Source organism: Oreochromis aureus, linkage group 22 (assembly GCF_013358895.1).
Source record: "Oreochromis aureus strain Israel breed Guangdong linkage group 22, ZZ_aureus, whole genome shotgun sequence".
NCBI classification, from domain to species: Eukaryota; Metazoa; Chordata; class Actinopteri; order Cichliformes; family Cichlidae; genus Oreochromis; species Oreochromis aureus.
This window is the reverse complement of record NC_052962.1, coordinates 31,755,364-31,775,996: the sequence shown is the minus strand read 5'-3', so window position 1 is coordinate 31,775,996 and position 20,633 is coordinate 31,755,364. Positions and strand designations below refer to the sequence as shown.

General features: G+C 41.8%; 3 protein-coding genes across 3 annotated transcripts in view; all 3 read right to left on the bottom strand.

Annotated features, from left to right (window-relative positions):
* LOC120432707 (class I histocompatibility antigen, F10 alpha chain-like) overlaps positions 1 to 14,359 on the bottom strand; it is a 181,761-nt gene extending 167,402 nt beyond the window's left edge. The window contains exons 1-5 of the mRNA XM_039605487.1: positions 14,210 to 14,359; positions 12,903 to 13,163; positions 11,090 to 11,368; positions 10,399 to 10,701; positions 9,765 to 9,905 (exon numbers count right to left, since the gene is read on the bottom strand). Coding sequence (XP_039461421.1) covers positions 9,765 to 9,905; positions 10,399 to 10,701; positions 11,090 to 11,368; positions 12,903 to 13,163; positions 14,210 to 14,261 — 1,036 coding nt within the window. The 5' untranslated portion in view covers positions 14,262 to 14,359. The remainder of the gene's footprint in view (positions 1 to 9,764; positions 9,906 to 10,398; positions 10,702 to 11,089; positions 11,369 to 12,902; positions 13,164 to 14,209) is intronic.
* Positions 1 to 20,633, bottom strand: part of LOC116309268 (class I histocompatibility antigen, F10 alpha chain-like) — a 263,890-nt gene that overhangs the window by 148,948 nt on the left and 94,309 nt on the right. The window lies entirely within an intron of this gene.
* LOC116330502 (major histocompatibility complex class I-related gene protein-like) overlaps positions 1 to 20,633 on the bottom strand; it is a 135,483-nt gene that overhangs the window by 73,023 nt on the left and 41,827 nt on the right. The window lies entirely within an intron of this gene.

The window sequence follows — 20,633 nt, the reverse complement described above, 5'->3', positions numbered from 1 at the left end:
CAAAAGGCAATAACTTCGCAGATCAAGCTGCAAAATCAGCGGCACAACAAACTGTAGACACACTAATGTCAACATCACCGTCACAAATACCACTTGATGTTTTAAAAGCATGAACAAAAAGCAGCTCCCACAGCTGAGCAAATGAAATGGCTGAAATGCGGAGCGCAACTAAGAGATGACTTGATGATTTGTGAAGGAAAACCAATACTTCCAAAATCTCCACACAAAACAGCAGCCTTAGTGACACATGGAGTTACTCTCCATGCGTCAACAGGAGGGATAGGAGATATAATCTCCAAAACACTTTTACACTCTAAATTTCGAAACTTCAGCAAAAGAATTTGTAAGAACATGCATGATTTGCCAAAAACACAATGTACAAGGGAATCTTAGACCAAAGAGAGGTCATTTTCCCACACCACCTCATCCTTTTCACACAATCCACATGGATTTTATTGAACTAAATGAATGTCAAGGCTCAAAATACGCTCTAGTGATCATAGACGTATTCTCAAAATGGCCAGAAATCTACCCAGTAAAGAAAGCAGATGCCATTTCAGTAGCAAAATGCTTATGTAACCATTTTATTCCAACATATGGAATCCCCACTCTGATAAGATCAGATAATGGGACACACTTTGTCAATGAGGTAATCAGCAAAGTCTCTGAAGCACTAGGGTTTAACATCAAATATCACTGTGCTTATCATCCTCAAAGTGCCGGCCTAGTAGAAAGGACAAACGGCACAATAAAACAGAGGCTTAGAAAATGTATGGAAGAAACAGGAAGGCCGTGGCCAGAGTGCATAGGCCTAGTAAAAATGTGGATGAGACTGACACAAAGTTCTCAGAAACTCACAACTTGAAATTACTTGAAAATAAAGAGATTGTTCTAAACAACTCTCCAGTATCTTGCAGGTTGAAACCAGGTGATTGGATTCAATTCAATTCAATTCAATTCAATTCAATTCAATTTTATTTATATAGCGCCAAATCACAACAAAAGTCGCCTCAAGGCGCTTTATATTGTACAGTAGATAGCACAATAATAAATACAGAGAAAACCCAACAATCATATGACCCCTATGAGCAAGCACTTTGGCGACAGTGGGAAGGAAAAACTCCCTTTAACAGGAAGAAACCTCCGGCAGAACCAGGCTCAGGAGGGGCGGCCATCTGCTGCGACCGGTTGGGGTGAAAGAAGGAAAACAGGATGAAAGACATGCTGTGGAAGAGAGACAGAGATTAATAACAGATATGATTCGATGCAGAGAGGTCTATTAGCACATAGTGAGTGAGAAAGGTGACTGGAAGGAAAACTCAATGCATCATGGGAATCCCCGGCAGCCTCGCCTATTGCAGCATAACTAAGGGAGGATTCAGGGTCACCTGGTCCAGCCCTAACTATATGCTTTAGCAAAAGGAAAGTTTTAAGCCTAATCTTGAAAGTAGAGATAGTGTCTGTCTCCTAATCCAAACTGGAAGTTGGTTCCACAGAAGAGGGGCCTGAAAACTGAAGGCTCTGCCTCCCATTCTACTTTTAAATACTCTAGGAACAGCAAGTAGGCCTGCAGTGCAAGAGCGAAGTGCTCTAATAGGGTGATATGGTACTACAAGGTCATTAAGATAAGATGGGGCCTGATTATTTAAGACCTTGTATGTGAGGAGCAGGATTTTGAATTCAATTCTGGATTTAACAGGAAGCCAATGAAGGAAGCCAAAACAGGAGAAATATGCTCTCTTTTCTAGTCCCTGTCAGTACTCTTGCTGCAGCATTTTGGATTAGCTGAAGGCTTTTCAGCGAGTTTTAGGACTTCCTGATAATAGTGAATTACAGTAGTCCAGCCTGGAAGTAATAAATGCATGAACTAGTTTTTCAGCATCACTCTGAGACAGGATATTTCTAATTTTAGAGATGTTGCGCAAATGGAAGAAAGCAGTCTTACATATTTGTTTAATATGTGCGTTGAAGGACATGTCCTGGTCAAAAAATGACTCAAGGTTTCTCACAGTGTTACTGGAGGCCAAGGTAATGCTATCCAGAGTAAGAATCTGCTTAGATACCATATTTCTAAGATTTTCAGGGCCGAGTACAATAACCTCAGTTTTATCTGAATTAAGAAGCAGAAAGTTAGCGGCCATCCAGGTCTTTATGTCTTTAAGACATTCCTGCAGTTTAACTAATTGGTCTGTGATACCTGGCTTCATGGATAGACAGAGCTGCGTGTCATCTGCATAGCAGTGAAAATTTATGCTATGTCTTCTAATGATGTTGCCTAGGGGAAGCATGTATAATGTAAATAGAATTGGTCCTAGCACTGAACCCTGTGGAACACCATAATTGACCTTAGTGTCTGAAGAGGACTCTCCATTTACTTGAACAAATTGGAGTCTATTAGATAGATATGATACAAACCACTGCAGTGCAGTACCTGTAATACCTACAGCATGTTCTAATCGCTCTAATAGGATATTATGGTCAACAGTATCGAATGTATCGAATGGATCCTGATCAAAGTACCCCAGAGAAAGAATTGGAGCTCGCCCCGCTGGGAAGGCCCATACCAAGTGCTTATCACCACACCAACCGCCTGTAAGATAGCAGAAAGACCATCTTGGATTCACCAAAGCCACTGCAAGAAAATGAGTGACAGCCCAGACTCATAGACTCCGGCACCCCTACCCTCAGGTGATCTGACTGGTGAAGGGAGGGCTGATTGGGTATATCCCGCCCTCTGCTTCTTGCCAGTAGTCTACTCACCTGAGGACCTAGGTGTGTTTGGTTGTCATGAAGACACTCGCCGTCCTAGCAGCTGTCCTCCTGCTCCTAGCAGGACTCCTCGCACTTTTCGAGGACAATAAAGAAGACAAACAGCACCACCTACAGACGAGATGGACACACGACAACTCACACCTCCGTGACATGACGCAAGACCATATCCATCCATGGATGAACAATGCCTGGTACCGCTACGTACACGACAGAACTAAGGGAGAGCCTAATAACACTGCATGTTACGCCTGCTCCCACATGCCATGCACCTCGACATTTCCACCTTTATGGAAACTACATGAATAAAACGCAAAACCAAGTGCGTTGCCAGCTCATGGGCATTGGCTATCAACATAAGAAAATCATCATTAATGAGACAAGCTCTATCATCTATTCGCTTAACCTCTTTAGTATCTTCCAGAGACCACCCCAATACGAGATAATCACCGTTGAAAACGCTGGACTTGACAACGGAACGTGTGACCAACTCTTCTGGATCAACTTCAACGTGACGAATCGGAACACGTCCATACACTTCCCAGTGTTCTTGGACCAAACCCCAGGGAAGAACCACTCCATGTGTTACCGACAAGACAACGGTAACAGACCCCTAGGCAACACCACCAACTGTAACCAAACCGCTGCCAACGGAGAGGGCGCACCTGTAAACACGTCCGCGCCCAGCAACTATTGGGTGCAGGGAATGGCCTGGCTGTGTGGACAACGTGCCTACTTCATACTGCCACCCGGATGGACGGGCACCTGTGCCCCAATCTTCATTTCAGACCACACCTTCAGGATGTCAGCCGTAAATAGCTCTCAGACTACAAGACGACGACGAGACGTCTCCGCAGTGCAACAACATGACCCCATCTATGGCAGTGATGTGCCAGAGGAATTTAAGCTTTGGACCACCGGACAAAAGGTCCTCCACTCACTGTTTCCATGGGTGGGCATCGGAAAGAACATGTTAAGAATTGAAACTTTGGACTACCGCTTTGGACTGTTCCTGAATGCCTCGTGCAAAATCAACAATCAACAAAATGAAGAGATTGATGCCCTGCGCATAACTGTGATGCAACACCGAGTCGCACTGGACATGATTCTGGCTGAAAAAGGAGGACTCTGTTTACTCTTTAACAACACATGCTGTACATACATTCCAGATAATGTTCACTCTTCCAACATGACCGACGCCACGCATGCGCTGAAACAACTCAGGGACGCCAGCAACAGGACTACGCCACGAACACTGAAGATTGGCTTGCCTGGCTGTTGAGTGGTTCCTGGAAATCTCTTTTCATAAAAGGACTGGTTTTTGTAGGAGTTCTTCTACTCCTACTCTGTTGTTTTACTTGTATTTTTCCATGTGTACAATCAATGATTAATAAAGTTGTTGCAGTTCATGTGCAGGCATACCTGACACTGCCCATGGACGAAGATGATGATGATCCCCTGACACTGAAATACTGTGATACACCAATGTATGACGTGTTGATTAAAAAATGCGCTGCAAGAAATCATGCACAGATAATAAACCAATGGTGTTTTAACTAGTGTGAAAGTTAAACAACAGGAGGGAAATGTGAAAAGATTTTGTTTATTCTTCAAATATGCTTTGCTTGTGTTTGTGTAAACTCTGAATGACGATTCACTCTGATAAACATGAAGCCTTGCCTATGCTTATCATATGCCTGTGAAGACAAGTTCCTGTGTAAAGAGGAACGGAAAGTTCCACTTAAGCAGATGTTTAGTATAGTATGAACTGAACGTTTTAGCAAGATATGCATTTGTCTGTTAAGCAATCTATATTCTTTAGCAAGATATGCATTTGCAATCTATATTCTGAGAACAGGCGGAGACTGCCTCCGCCCTGTTGAGTAAACCCACGTGCCTATATAACCTGCAATAAAGAAGAGTACTGGGTGACTCTCATTAGAGACGTTCACCCCATGTACATGTGATTGATTATATTGTCTCACTGTGTCTCTGTTTTACTTTGGCAGCCTTCTATTTGGGAGATTTCCTCCAACATTGGATGACGTATTGTAATGTTTAAAAATAAATCAGAGTGAATAATCAGAGATTTTAATCTCATCCACCTGTTTTAGGGGGGAGCCTTTAATTACCCAACCCAAGGCAAAGACTTGTTAAAGAAGTTAAAGAACTATTTGTGGCAAAGCAATAAGATAAGATAAGATGAGAAACATTATTTCAGTCTCTTAACCACACAGAGGCTTCCACCACATCATCAAGCACTTTAAGTGGCGTTATTCAGTACAGACACTGGAAAATCACGCTGCCACTCCACAGACCAGTACATGAAGAAAACCGGTAATAGAGTTGTTTCGTATTAAAGTTTCTGAATTCATCAAACCCTCCCTTTGTCATGCAAACACAACACAGGGCACCATGTAGTCCAGTTTTATGAGTGGAGAACAGATTTGTAGCCCATCACATTGTTGTAGTGGCAGCCATCCTGTTCAGCCATGTTTAGAGTGAATCCTGTAAAATGCTGCCATTCACACCAATATGCTCTGTTTAGAATGTCCACTGGCAGGTTTTACGTGTGCTACTGGAAAACAAAGTCTCCATGAAACACATGAAAAACTACTTTTGTTTTTCAGCTGACTTTACTGTCTGCTCCCTCAGTCTTCCTATTCTTATACAACCTCTCTTTCCATCATCTGCACTCAACTAGGAACTAGAAAATTAAAAAAAAATATAATCTTAGAATAATTATTATAAGATCATTATTATTATGATGATAAGGGCAGGTTTAGGATCCATAATTGATAACAGCATAACACACTGCTTTGTTATGTGAAATCTTTATCAGTGAATGTGGGTAAAACAGAAGCTACAACTTTATGCTGTTTGGTGAATTTGACCACATGTCCATGTTTATTTTTGCTCTCTGCTCTTCATCCTGCTCTCTCCCTCTCTGTCCTCCTCTCTCAAAAGTTAAATGTTACAGTGAATAAAAGACATAAACTCATCCATATCAGTTTATAGTAATATTCAAACTGAATACAGACTGATGCTGGACACTGACAGGTAACATCATTTTGACTTACTGTCACTTGGATCTAGAGCTGAAGCCCAATTCAACCAGAATTGGAATGGAAATCTTTAACAAACTAAAATGATAAAGTACATCATCTCCTTGGCTGGCAACTCACGATATCCCAGTGATTTAAGCTGCACTATCAGAACAGTTTGCTCTTTTGCTGTATTTCAGTTAAAGTGTGTTTTAAATCTGCATCACTGATTTGTGTCATGAAATTACGTCTGCATCTTCTTTCTGCCACAGACACAAAAGTCTTAATGAGGTTATTAATGACAAACAGCCTCTGTGTGAGCGACTGTTACATCATGACATCAACAACACTGGACATAAAACCTGTTTTCATTCTATCCTGTGCTGTCGTCAGTAGACGAGTTAGGAAAATCTAACATTTGAAGACAATTACAGAAAATAATACTAAAATACACTGTTATTACTACCATTAATAAAGGTATTTTTAGAGGCGCTCTAAACTGGCCTCTGAGTTGACCCCAGCAGGATGCTGACGTTTGATCCCACTTCATGTTGGAAAATATAAATGCAGCACCTTTAACATGAAAGTAGTGATGCATCCATCTTTACATACTCAGTATTTCAATATTTTTGTCTCAGGTTTGGAACATGACTCACTTTTCACAAAGTTTCTGTGCACTCATGTTATTGTACACTCCTGTCCACACTCTGAATAGCCGACATCATGCACGACCACAATGTTAAACTTTTATTTAGATGTAGACACAGCATCGTAGTCTAACAAAACAAAGACTCATTTCCCTGATTCCATAAATCAAAACACAGCTGATCTAAAACATCCAACCGAAAAAAAACCTTTACAATAAACACCACATGAGGCACACACACACACACACACACACACACACTGTAAACCTGATGTATAATTTTGGCAGCAGCATTGACCGTCTAACACAACAAGCAGTAATAAAATATGCACATTCATGTCTCTGCACTATATTTGTAGGACAGTTACCATTAAAGTCATGACTGTTCACTGTTCACATACTAAGTATTTCAAGATGCCTCATGTTGGTGCTTATAAAAAACAAACAGTGATTGTAAATGAACTGATCTGCAGTCAATTCAAAGCAGAGCAATTCAGAGAACTATTATTTTCACATTATTGACCTTGAACCATGATGTCTCCAAAGGTGTAGTGGTTAGCATACTGACCTAGTAAGCAAAAGGTTGTTGGTTTAATTCCGGGTGAAAATCCCCTTTGAGGTTGTGTCAGGAAAGACATCCAGAGTTAAACTAAAATCAAACAGAACTGCTGTAGCAAAAAAATGGCCAAAAGCAGCATTAAAACTGAATAATGGTAAAACAAACTCAGACCCAACACTGAGGAAAATAAACACATAATTCCTACAGATGTAGTTTTTCTTCTTCAGGATCATCTTTACTTACTTATTATTGTATAAAAAAGACCAACAGTATAAAATTATACTTAAAAAATTTAAATTGTTCTTTTTATTATTTTTCAGTGTTTTTATTTATGTAGTTTTATTTGCATGTGTTTATGTTATTGTTATGTTATTATTGTTATAGTTGTGGTTGTTGTTATTAATGAATTAATTATTTAATTTTTAAAATTCTGTTCTTAATGTTAAGTATTTTGGTCAGAACTTGTTGTTTTAATGCACTTTATAAATAAAGTTAGTTTGGCTAAAAAGTAACTTTTTGCACAGAAAAACAGTAATTCTCTTTTTTTTCTATGACATAAAAGTAAAAATTTGGTTCCTTTCTGTTGTTTGAGGTCGTTTGTGTATGTTTCAGTCACAAGTTGTGTCATGGCTGGAATAAAAAAAGTCCACTTCCATTACAGCAGAAATGTTTTCTCAGGAGTTCAGTGATGCAGAATCCTCATGAAGTAAAGTTAGTCCAAGTGTTCAAACTGTCTCCTGTTCAGAGAAAGATTCAGCTTTCATTAACGAGGAACGAATGAAAAATTCTTCATGCATCAGCAAATGCAATCAGTGTGAAAAATGAAGGATTTCTTAAATGCATCCAGTACAACACAAAGATGTGGTACATGTGATGTGTTCAGAGACATCTCTTACCTTTGTTGCAGATTTCACTCTTTGTCAGAATTACTCTAAAGAAAAAAGCAACAACATTCAGGTCAAAAACTCAACATGATGGAAGAGCTGTCACACAAACACTGGGCCATGACCATCTCCACACAAACATTCTTCGTCCATCATGTCACTAGTGATACAGTTTAACTAGTTACTTATTTCTCTGTAAAAATCTGTTACACGGCCTTGTTATTCATCATATATGAGGCTTTAGTGGAAGTCACTGTTTCTTCCCAAGATAAGAAACAGCAACTGGAGCGATGTGCACTGTCATAAAAATGTCTAGTTTGTTATATCTAGATCTTTGCGAGTGGTTGCATGTTCAGCATGTATGTTGCTCCCTCTGAGGATGTTGTTTCATTTAGATAAGAGCATTTAAAATCCAAAAACAATCGACTGTAGGAGAAGAAACGTGTGATATGATGGTGATGGCAGGTTTATACCTGAAATCTACAGCTGGTGAGTCAGACCAGCTGAACAGTTCAGAAATGTTTTTAATAATTCAAAATGCATCAAAGTATAAAAATCCATGAGTAAAAACATGCAGGACCACACAAAGATTAAGACTGTGTGTCACAGAGAGCCTGTACGTACTTGTCATCAGCTCAGTTTTGCTGGTTATGTCTGAAGAAGGTTTTGAATCTGAGGAGGAAAAATACAGAATAATTAAAAATATGAAGCTAAAAGAAACAAATCATATGATCTGTTGATGTTGATGATAGTGTTAAATACAAACAGCATGAACACAAACACAGACAGGAGGGGAAAGTTTTCTCAGTTGCAGGAGGGTTTATGGTTCTGTTTCTGTCACTTGAATAGCTTAACTTTGAAAAATATGTTAGCACTGTTTCATTGTGTAGGTCAGAACTATCTTGGAAATTCTGCAGTGCTGACAGTGCTTATAAAATGTACTTATGTGAGCACTACAGAAATCTCAGTTAGTGAACATGGAGGAGCTGCTGAGGTAAGAAGTTTATTGGGCAACATCCTGGCCATGGAAGAAGAACGAAGATGTGTGGTGGTGAAAAATGACCAAGACAGCAGATTAAAGATTACAGATTAAAGCAACAGGATGTGCATTGATTCACAGAGCTGGTTTGTTACTGTAGAATATTACTGAACATAGTGGGGCCGTCTATGTTTCCAAGGTACTTGTTTTTTAGTACTGATGCTTTAATTACTTTGTTCTGTTTAGTGCTGTGTAACTATGAACAGCAGCTATTTTAACGGACTATATGAACACACGTTCTACTTTGATGTTTACAAATATTAAAAAATAAAGCCACTACATTACAATTTTTATGAGGACACAAACAAATCCTCCAATCCAAGTACAAACAGACACACCTGAAGGGCTCCTTTCAGGATCATTTTCTGGTGAAGTCTTCATGTCTAGAAAAAAAGAAAGAAAGAAAAATCAAGATATCAAAACCAGCTGAGCTGCTCTGTAGTGATGCTGTCATTCATTTAATTTTAGTCTCTAATTCACATTCAGTGAAACACATTTTTATGTGAACAGAAATCTGCTCAAAAGGCCTAAATGGAAAATTTACTTACAAGGTTCAGAAGAATTAGCTGTAAATAAAAAAGAATCAAATGTCAGACATCATAGCTGTAAATACAAAAACACTGATCCCTACACCACTAACTCAAACTGCTTTACAAAGCTCTCTATGTTATTTTACCTTTTACTTTATTTACCATTGGTTCCTTCTATTACTATGATAATACTGTTATAGTATCATCACTCTGACCTGAAGCTTGTTTTAATTTGCAACCTGGTAAAACACTAAAAATACTAAGATCATATTTGGACACTTTGGTTCACTCACCAGTTTTCTTTTTGTAAATAATGAATCCAATTAGTGCAACGACAGCAAGAACAAGAGCAGCAGTGACAATGGGTACGCTGATGGGGACGGCAGTGGGGCTGAAGCTGGAGCTGATCGTGATGTTGGGCACTTCTGTCGAGGCTAAAAACAAACAAACGAAAAAACAAAGAAGAAGAAGAGTAAACAACTGATTTATTTATTTTAAATATTGTTTTGTAAAACAAATACACTAAAATTTTTGTTCAATGATTGACAAAAAAATGTTGAATGAAAATAAAGATAAAGACAAAACTGAAATTTGTGTCCTTAATGTCTTTAACTTCTTTGACTTACACTAATACTAAACTAATATTATAAAAAATCCAAACATTTAAAGTGTCAGTGCTACAACTGCAAACCATGATTGATTAGTTTATGATTGATTAGTTAGTAATAAATAAAAGTTATTTGTGTTTGTGGGTTTTTTCTGTGTTAGACTGTTTATATATGATGTGTCATATGAGGAGGTCCATTGTGGCTATAAAATGAGTAAAATTACATTTTGAAAATAAAGTCAGTATTTTATGACATCCATCAGCTCAAACACCAAACAACACAAACAACACATCTTCATCATTTCTTATTATTTTCTTACCTTCATTTGTCCTGATCACTGTTTTATCCAGTGTGGTGGTGACGTTTTCATTTATACCAGAGAACTGAAACACACAGTCGTACCTCCTCCAGTCTTCAGCTGGAACAGATCTCAGATCCAGGTTAACTCTCATCTGGAAGGTCCCATCATTGTTGGTGAGGATCTCTCCTATCTCCACACCCTCATGAGTCTCCTCTCCATCTTTCCTCCACATCATCTCGGCTCTGTCAGGATAGAAACCTGTAGCGTGGCAGCTGATGGCAGAGGAGGAAGACTTCTGGAGGAGAGACACTGAAGGAAGAACTGGAGAGTAAAGAGAAACACAGTTCACAGTTTCTGTATTAACAGCATGCTAACTTATCATTTCTGTTCGAATGCATTAGACACACATATTAATGTACCAGTACCATGTAAAGTCTGTTTAAAAAATGAAGGATATTACAGAGTCGAATAATGAAATAAGAAAAATATTTGATGGGAAGGGGAAACACATTGTATAAGGCTGAAGTGATGGTTTTGAAATTTAACGAATAAATACATTTTGATTATTGTTAGAAAAAACACATGAGATTAGCAGACAGAGAGGAAGAGAGAAAATACACTGAACTTAACTGTGTTGGTCATAAAAAAGTTGTATTACTTCATAAAAATGAGGTAAATTATCACACAAAGTCTGGTCATGTGATTGTACCTGTTCTCATTAAAGAGCTCCTCCCATAGTTCAGATACTTCTTCAGCCACTCAGGACAAATCTGAGTGTAATAATTCTTCACACTGGTTATAAAAGCTTTGTTACTGTCCCACTTGTGTTTGGTTATGACAGCCTGTCGTTTTGGAGCGACCCACGTCTCTGTCTGCAGGTCAAATATTATGAAGTCTTCTCCATCATAACCAAACTGCTCATATCCGTCCACCTCATTCGTCTCATCGTCCCATTCACAGCCGTACATCTGCTGGACAATGTGAACACCTGAAAGAGGAACAGAGACGAAGGCGATAGTGAGTCAGAGTGAGATCCAGCATCGTTTCACATCAACACAGAGACACCAGTCACCAGAGACTAAAATACCTGACCTGAACCCACTGATGTAGGACAACACAGTGTGGATTCAACACAGCTTCCACAGAAGGAGAGTTTCAGGACAGAGAAGCCTGTTCAGCAGTGAGTTGCTACAACTGGTTTCAATAAACATAATAATAAATATCCTGAAAGACAAGCTATGTAAGATGTGAGCTCAGTACAAATGCTGTTTTCAAAATGTTAAATGAAAGAGAGAAAAACGTCATTTGACTTCACAATTCTTCATTTCTTCTTCCTCTTTCGGTCACTCTCTTTAAGGGTCGCCACAGCAGATCCTCCTTCTCTACATCCATGAAATTCCTCCAAGGTCTTTCTCTTCCCAGCTCCACATTCAACATCCAAACCATCTCAGCCTTGCCACTTGGTCACTCCCAATAAAATCCTTATCAGCTCTGTTACCTCCAACTCGGTGCCTTCATCTCCACACCATGCATCGCAGCAGGTCTCAATACCATCTTGTAAACCTTCCCTTTCACTCTTGCTTCTGTCTTTATGCAACAGATGACACCCTGCACCTCTCTTGTGCACTGCCTGCTACTTTGGATGGTTGACCTCAGGTATTTAAATTAATAATCATCACTATTTCTGCTTCTTGCATCTTCTCTGTAACACTGTTCTCCCTGTCATATACACACATGTACTCTGTGTTGCTTCTACTGATTTTCATTTCTCTTCTCACCAGCATATAACCCCTTCCCTTCCACCTGCTTCCTGCTCTCACTACAGATCACAATACCTTCTGGAAACATCATAGTCCATGGAGACTTCAGTCTGACCTCATCTGTTAACCTGTCCATCCCCACTACAAACATGAGCAGGCTCAGAGCAGATCTATGATGTAATCCCACCTCCACCTTGAACCCATCCGTCACTCCAACCACACACACCACTGTCCAGATACATGTCCTGCACCACCCTCACATACTTCTCTGTCATACCTGAGTTTCTCATGCAGCACCACAGTTCATCTTTTGGCATCTTATCATATGCTTTCTTTGCAACACCTTCTGACCTCCTCTAAACTTTTCCATCAACACTGAAAGAAACATCACGTCTGTGGTGCTCTTTCTCAGCATGAAGCCGTACTGCTGCTTCCCCATTCCCCAGACGTTAAGCAGTCTGGTTAAAAAGTCCACTGCTCTCTCTCCTAAACATCCTCATAACTCCACAGGGATGTTATCTGGACAAACTGCCTTTTCACTCTTCATCCTCTTACAGCTGCCCTCACGTCTTCTTTACTCATCCCCTGCACTCTGCCTCCATCTGTCCTTTACATTCATCGTGAGTCATCCTGTATTTAAATCTTTTTAATCTGAATGAAGTATTTTTAAAGTGTATGTATGCAAATCTGTTTACGACTAAAATAAACGCTGAAAACATTAACAGTAAATATCAGTAAAAAACCAATAAAATATAAACAAACCTCCAGTTTGGTTGAAGCGCTGCTTTGCAATTTCAATGTTGGCTTTGAACACCTGCTGGGCACTTACAAAGCCCCCAGTCTCTCTCTCCCAGTACTGCTCATCTATATTTCTGTTCATCCAGTCCTGTTTGGACACAGTTTTCATGGTGTTGCTGTCAAACTGAAGAATCTGAACTTCATCAACCATCCCAACAACCACGAACTCTGGGAAGTTTGGGACTTGAGAGGACGCAGTGTAGAAATACTTCAGAGAGTGCTTCACTGTAAGAAATGTTTAATGTTGTGAGAAACAGCTTTAAAAATCAGCATATTTTCAAAAATAAAAAAAAACTATAGTGTCTCCTCTATAAATACAAAAATAGATTTATGAATCAATGTTTTATCTTTTCTGATCATCTTATATTAAAAACTTTTACAATTCGTTTTGTAAAAACTGGTGTTTGTAGGTCATTTTGATTTGATTATATTTTCATTTTGCATCAGTAATGATTTACAGTCCTTATTATGGCATTAACCCGACCATAGGCTGCCAATGAATTCATTTTTTTAGTATTGTGCAGATTACAACTGTTTCCCCCCTTTTTGCTTATATTTCACTTCTATACCTAACACCATAAAACATTATGAGCAGCTTAAATTTTTCTTCTTCTACAATTAGAAATTTAATTTCAACAAAAATAATTTGTAAACCAACACTCATTTAGGTTTTGATGTTTGTAGCTGTTTGTAGGCTTTCTGCAAACAGCTACAAACAAACATCAGGGACCCAAACCGCCCCTCTCACGGCCTGTTCTCCCTCCAGCATCTGGAAAGAGGTGCAGGAGCATCAGCTGCAGAACCAGCAGGATGCTGGAAGACTTCTTTGCACAAACTGTGAGACTGATAAATGGACTTTGGCCCCTCCCTCTACAATCCATAAACACACACTTAATCTGATCTAATTTAATCCCTCTCTGTGAGAGGACTGCTGCTAGCTGAATCAATGTGATTATTTACACTTGAGTTTGCTCAGTGTCTCTGCAAGCTGCTGCTTCATTGCTATTTATCCTTATTTTAGATTTGTTATCGCTGTGTTTTATTTGTTTTACTGATCATTGTACTGTAGAGGCTGGTGAGAAGCAACATTTTGTTGAAGCCTGTGTATTTCTGTTAAAAAACAAAAACAAAAACAAAAACAACAACCCTGCGAAATAAAAATAAACTTGAATCTTGAATATGTGCAAGCCGAGAGTCTATTTACAGCAACACCTGAGCCACCTGGGAGCAACACTATCTCTAAAGAACAGTTTCATTTTTATGAAGCTTACCTGCAGACACAGACGCAGCCCAGTAAAGAAGCAGCATCATAAACGTCCTCATCTTCAATTCAATACTCGAATTATAAGAAGAAAAAAATTAATACAACCGTTTATTGTTTTAATTTTGCCTCAAAATGAAACTACTGCCTCTGAGTCCGCACGCGCAGTGACTCCTCTCTGACCAATAGGAATTCAAAGCTGGATGCGCCTCACCAGTAACCAGGCAAAATGAGAGAACCGAGGTTTATTTATTTACTAATTTATTTTGGAAAGTGGAGTATGACAGAAACAAAGAGCTAGTAGCGCGTAATCTGTGACCTTGATTAGAGACCTAAAGTGACGTAGGGATTAAAGACACATACAAACATGTATATTTGTGTCACAGCTGTTATCACATATTTTCTGAAGTTATTTGTACTTAATCATATTCTTACTAATGCCATTTTAAAAGTACTTTAAATTATGCTCATGTTTACACAACTATGCAATTAACCTTGAGTTCCCAGAGCAATCCAGATACAATTATTCATCCACCCACAAATTTAGCTTGCAACCTATTCCACCTGATTTGGGACAAGAGATAAGGTACACCCTAACAGGTCTCGCCCAGAGAGAGAGAAAGAGCAAACCATATTCTCTCACATCCACACCTATGCTTCATTTAATTTCAGTTAACCTAAAATGCACGTTTTTGGACTATGGGATCAAGTCAAAGTGAAAGAAGTGTAAAAGAATTGTTCCACAAACTAGCATCCAACAATATACCAAAGTAAAAACACATTTTTACAGGTAAAAGTCTTGCAGTCAAAATCACGCTTAAATAAAAGTCACAAAGCACCAACATAAGTAAAAGATTTATATTTATCATAATTGAAGTTTAAGAGATTATTGATTTGTAAGCAGTATTCATAAATACTGCAGTTGTGGAGGTAAACACAGACGACACGAGAGCTCTCGATTATCACTCGTCGCTTATTCTCATCACCACAGAACTGAACTCTTTTCCCCAAAACATAACAACAACACTTCCTGAGGACTGGGTGTGAGTGGAGCCTCCAGTGGTCCACCACACATGCCTCCCCGAACACCCAGTAGGGTCATCCCCAGTCCAGAACCCTTGCCTTAATCAAACGTCCAGAACGGCTGAACCGGGGAGGTGGAGAGCTGGCTGAGGGGAAACGTGCCTGACGACCAGACTGGCATGGGCGGCCAGGAGAAGCTGAAGATAGCTCGGGCCCTGCCAGGTGGGGGTGCTCCCAGAGGAAGAAGCAGGGTTGTCCAGTCCAGTGGAAGGCGGGCGGCCACGGCGGGGGCCTGAGCCGGCACCAACTGATCATCCTGCAGCACATGTGCCGCTTATGTGTCAATAGAAACAGTCTCCTGACGACCCCAAAGTCCAAAAGGAAATGCTTCCGCCCGGTTGAATAACCCTAAAGGGGCGTCATACAGTGGACGCAGCGGAGGCCTATGAGCATCATGCCTGACGAAAACAAACTGCGAAGAGTCCAACGACCTCGGAACAAAGGTGTCGGGCAGACAATGGTGCACTCGGCCAGGAAGAGAAAACGAGTCTCGGGGACGGAGAGACAGCACAGAGGGAGCGAAGCACGGGGTGGGCTCGGGCAAGAATTCCCCGGGGGACCCGGAGGGGCTGACCGAGGACAAGTTCAGCCGGGAAACCCCGAGGTCTTCTTTAACCGCATGCAGCGCAACCCCAGTAAAACCCATGGGAGGCGGTCAACCCAGTTGCCATCTGTGAGAGAAGCACGGAACGCGCCTTAAGCGACCGGTGGAACGCCGCAGACATCCCGTTGGCCTGCGCGGTGGTACGCAGTGGTTCGGTGGACCTTGACACCCAGGCCATCAGCCATGGCAGACCAAAGCTCGGAAACGAACTGGGGCCCCTGTCTGAGGTGATGTCGGCGGGGACCAAACGCGAAACCCACGCTGACAAAATGCCCTGGCCACTGCTGCAGCTGTAGTGGACGCCAGAGGCACTGCCTCAGGCCAACGGGTTGTCGCGGTCCACCACAGTCAAAAGGTGCGTGAAACCTTGTGACTGCGGCAGGGGACCAACCAGATCCACATGTACATGATCAAAACGCCCCTGGAACGCGGAAGGATTCGAGGGGCGCCTGTGTGTGCCTATGGATCTTAGCGCGTTGGCATGGGATGCACGCCGCTGCCCATTCTTTCACCGATTTACGAAGGCCCGCCAAACGAACCTAGAGCTGACCGGCTTGACCGAGGCCCGGACGCCTGGATGAGAGAGGGCGTGTACGGAGTCGAAAACGCCACGACGCCACGAAAGTGGAACTACAGGGCGTGGTCGGCCGGTGGAAACGCCACAAAGCAGACTAGGCCCGCCGCTCCACACGGGTCTGTCCTCCAGTACAAGGCCCGCTTGCTCAGACCGAAGGGCAAGGACGTCCGGTCCGCCCGTTGATCAGCGGCCATAGCGCCAAAGTCTATGCCAACATAAACGGAGAAACCAGCGCTGCTGGATAGACAGTCAGCCACGCAGTTGGACTTACCAACCACGTGCTGAATGTCAGTTGTGAACTCGAAATGGCTGCCAGCTGGCGCTGCTGGCGCCCGCCCACGGGTCAGAGACCTTGGACATCGCGAATGTCAAGGGTTTATGATCAACGTCGCGGTGAAACTCCGACCCTCGAGAAAAAAAACGAAAATGCCGGGTCGCAAGGTGCAGGGCCAGCAACTCCCTGTCAAAAACGCTATATTTGCGCCACTGTCCCTAAGCGTGCGACCGAAAAAGGCAAGCAGTTGCCAGACACCGGAGACCCGCTGCTCCAAAACTGCGCCCACCGCCGCGCCCACCGCCACGTCCGACGCTGTCCGGTGGTCAACGCGATCTCCGCCGATGGAAACGGGTGGGCAAGCAGGGCGGCGCTTGCCAGCGCGCGCCTTGGCATCAGAAAATGCCTGGATGCGCTCAGGAGCCAATCAATCGGGTCCTTAGCAGTTTTACCCTTCAAGGCAGCATAGAGGCTGCAGCAGGTGCGCGGCTCTGGGGAGAAAGCGGTTGTAGAAATTGATCATCCCCAAGAACTCCTGCAGCGCTTTTAACGGACGCGGGACGCGAAAAGCGGAACGGCCCGGACCTTGTCCGCAACGGAACCACACCGCCAGCGGAAATGCGGTGGCCCAAGAAATCCAGAACCGGCAAGCCGAACTGGCACTTGAGGGGTTGACGATCAGCCGTGCCTCCAAGCACTGGAAAACCTGACGCAAATGTGACGCGTGCTGACTCTCAGAACAGCTGGCCACCAATATATCGTCAAGGTACACGAAGACGAAAGGCAGCCCGCACAAGACAGAGTCCATCAACCGCTGAAAAGTCTGGGCGGCGCCTTTCAGGCCGAACGGCATGCGCAAAAATTCAAACAGGCCGAAAGGGGTAACGGTGTGTTCACACCGAACGCGATAGGCGCGGGCGAAAACGCCCCAAACGCCCCTAATTTGACGCGTGCACATTCGCACCTCAACGCGTGTCCAACAGAAATCCATCGCGCCTCAAAATTGCATCGTCTCACGCGCGTGAACCGGAAATGTGGGAGGAATGTGGGAGGAAGTTGTGCCAGACGGTATCTTTGCTAGATGGCAGCTGCCGAGCTAGCGCTTGAAGAGAGAATCTCCCTTCTCTATTTACTGTGGAGAGCAGAGCAGCGGCGTTAAGGACGTCCTCGCCGTACCTGGGTCCGGTCCTCCAGAGGCATGAGCAGTTTGATGAGTTTCACCACTTGCCCCAAGAGCTGCGCCTGGATGACGGCGATGACAGCGATATCACGGTCTTTCCCTCGCCCAGTGTGAGGAGCTGCTGTCCCGCGTCGGTCCCAGGATCGCCCGCCTAGACACCAACTACAGGCGCTCAATCCCACCTGCAGCGCACCTGTCCATCTGCCTGACGTTAGTAAAAGTGTTTAATACGGTAGTCCTTTATTGATACCTGTGCTAATATATGCTAAACCATCCGTTTATACATTGCTAACATGGATGTGCTATGCTAACAGTGAATGCCGTCGGTGTTTACTGAAAGCAAACTGTGGTACGGAGACGACTGTTTATAATATTTCTAGTGACACTTGAAAGGTCTCATCAAGTCCCGATTTAATTCAATTTATGCTGTTATCAGTGTTAGCAATGATAGCATGGCTGTGGTGTCTATCAGTGTATTCTCTCGGTGTTTGCTGATATCAAACTGTGGTATGAGGACCACTGTGGGTTAATCTTTGTAGTGATACTCGCTCCTTTTTTTTTTTATTTACACCTGGTTTAATTCTGGTATAGTTGAATATTTGTATATAATCCCTGCAGCTGTCAGACTCTATAACAGGGGTCACCAGCCTTTCTTAAAACTGAGAGCTAGATAAAATTGTGAACAGTTTGGTTCATCTTTAGTTAGAATATGCTAGATAGAATCATATCTCGATAAGCTGTCTTATCACAGGTTAATTTTTCAAAAATATTAACAATGATTTAAGCAAGGAAAGGGCCACATGTCAACATACAACTCTTTATTTCTGTTAATGTCTTACTTCATTCCTACCTGACTGACATGTCTAGGAATTATGAGTGACAGGCTCACTGTAGTGGTAAAAGTTGCTACCAATCAAATTATGATATGTTAAAGTTAAAACAAAACAAACTGTTTTATATTATATCTAATATATATATTATGTAATTATCCTTGTAATTACAAAATGTTGTATGTAAGATTTAAGTTTTGTAATTTAAATCTGACATCACAAAAGTATTTTGGAATTTGAATAATGTATTTTGTAACTGCAGTACACATAATACTAAGTTTGAACAACTTTGTCCAGCTTCCTTGCCACCGGGGACTCCTTCAGGACCATGGCGTTCAGTTTCAGAGTCGGTGTGTCCACGGTGTGCCAGATCACCCTCCAGGTAGCGACGGCCATCTGGGACTGTCTAGTGGGCGACTTCATGGCTGTGCCTTCACCTGGAGACTGGCGGTCCATCACAGAGGGATTCCAGGAGCGCTGGAACTTCCCTCTCTGCTGTGGAGCTCTGGATGGGAAGCACGTCCAGACAAAGGCCCCCATATATCATATAGGAGACACACACATTGATATACACTAAATATTTATTTCATGTCTTTTTTTGTGGTGCCCAAATTTATGCACCTGCTTGATTTTGTTTAAACAATTATTGCACACTTTTTGTAATTCCAGTAAACTTCTTTTCACTTCTCAAATATCACTGTGTGTGTCTCCTGTATGATATTTAACTGACATTTTTTATTGTAACAACCAACGATTTATACAGGAAAATAATGGCTATTAACAAGGTTGCCCACACGTTTGCATCCCACTGTATTAGTATATTCTGTCATTAGTATAATATGAAATAAATTCTACATGTGTCAAGTCGTGTGCCAACATTTGCTGTGTAGTAGAACTGAGACATTAGTCATTATAAAAATTTATTTGAAATAATATTAAAATTCTCAAACAGAAAAACATTAAACATAAATATATAAAATATAAGTATTTACAGAGAGACAGGAATAAAAAGGACCCAGCTGCTCTCCAGAGCAGGAACAAGGCTGAGGAGGAAATGCTCCATTGGAGACTGGCGTGGCCTCTTCAGGAACTCCAGGATGGCCAGCTCCACCACCGATGGACCGTCCTGGGACCCGTCCCTCATCTGCCTCGGAGCTGTCCTCCTCTCTGGGCCTGTAAAACAGCACAAAACACAAGGAAAAGAGAAGGCTGATGCTAGATTTTCATTTCAACATTGAAAAGAAAAAAAAAAAAAAACAGGATATAATCAGATTGGTTGTATATATTTAGTAAAGGTGATCACAAGGGAATCCCACCGAGTAAAAAGCTATCAGTGCGTGCTGTACATCTGATGCTACAATTGCATACCTGTGGGTGCAGCAGCAGGAGCTCAGGGACTGGGGAGCCAGGAAGAGCAACAGGGGATGCTCTGCTGAAGAATCAGTTGGTTCTATCAAGACAATATTAAATGTTAACAGGTTTTAAACAATAATCATAGAGGAAGTATATACAGTGGTCCTCATTTATTGCAGCAGGGGTTGTCAGAATAACTAGCCCCTCGCCACGCAATTTTTATACACTTTTTTCCCACACACATGAACATTAGTCACAGTTCTCACAATGTGATTCTCAAAGTGCAAACCTTTGTAGATTGCAAAACGTAAAAGTATTATGCCGTGTTTTGTCTTCATCTGCCTGCCACTTTCATGCGCCTTTTTCTCGCGGTGCAGGTGTCTATTTCGAATGAGGGTCATAGTTATGGGTGTTTTTGTGCTGTTTTTCTATTGGACGTGATGGTTATCAAAACCAAACATGATAAATTTGACAAGCGCAGGAGACACAGCACGGAGGAGATTTGTCAATCAGGCTGCAGAATGCAATGCTGT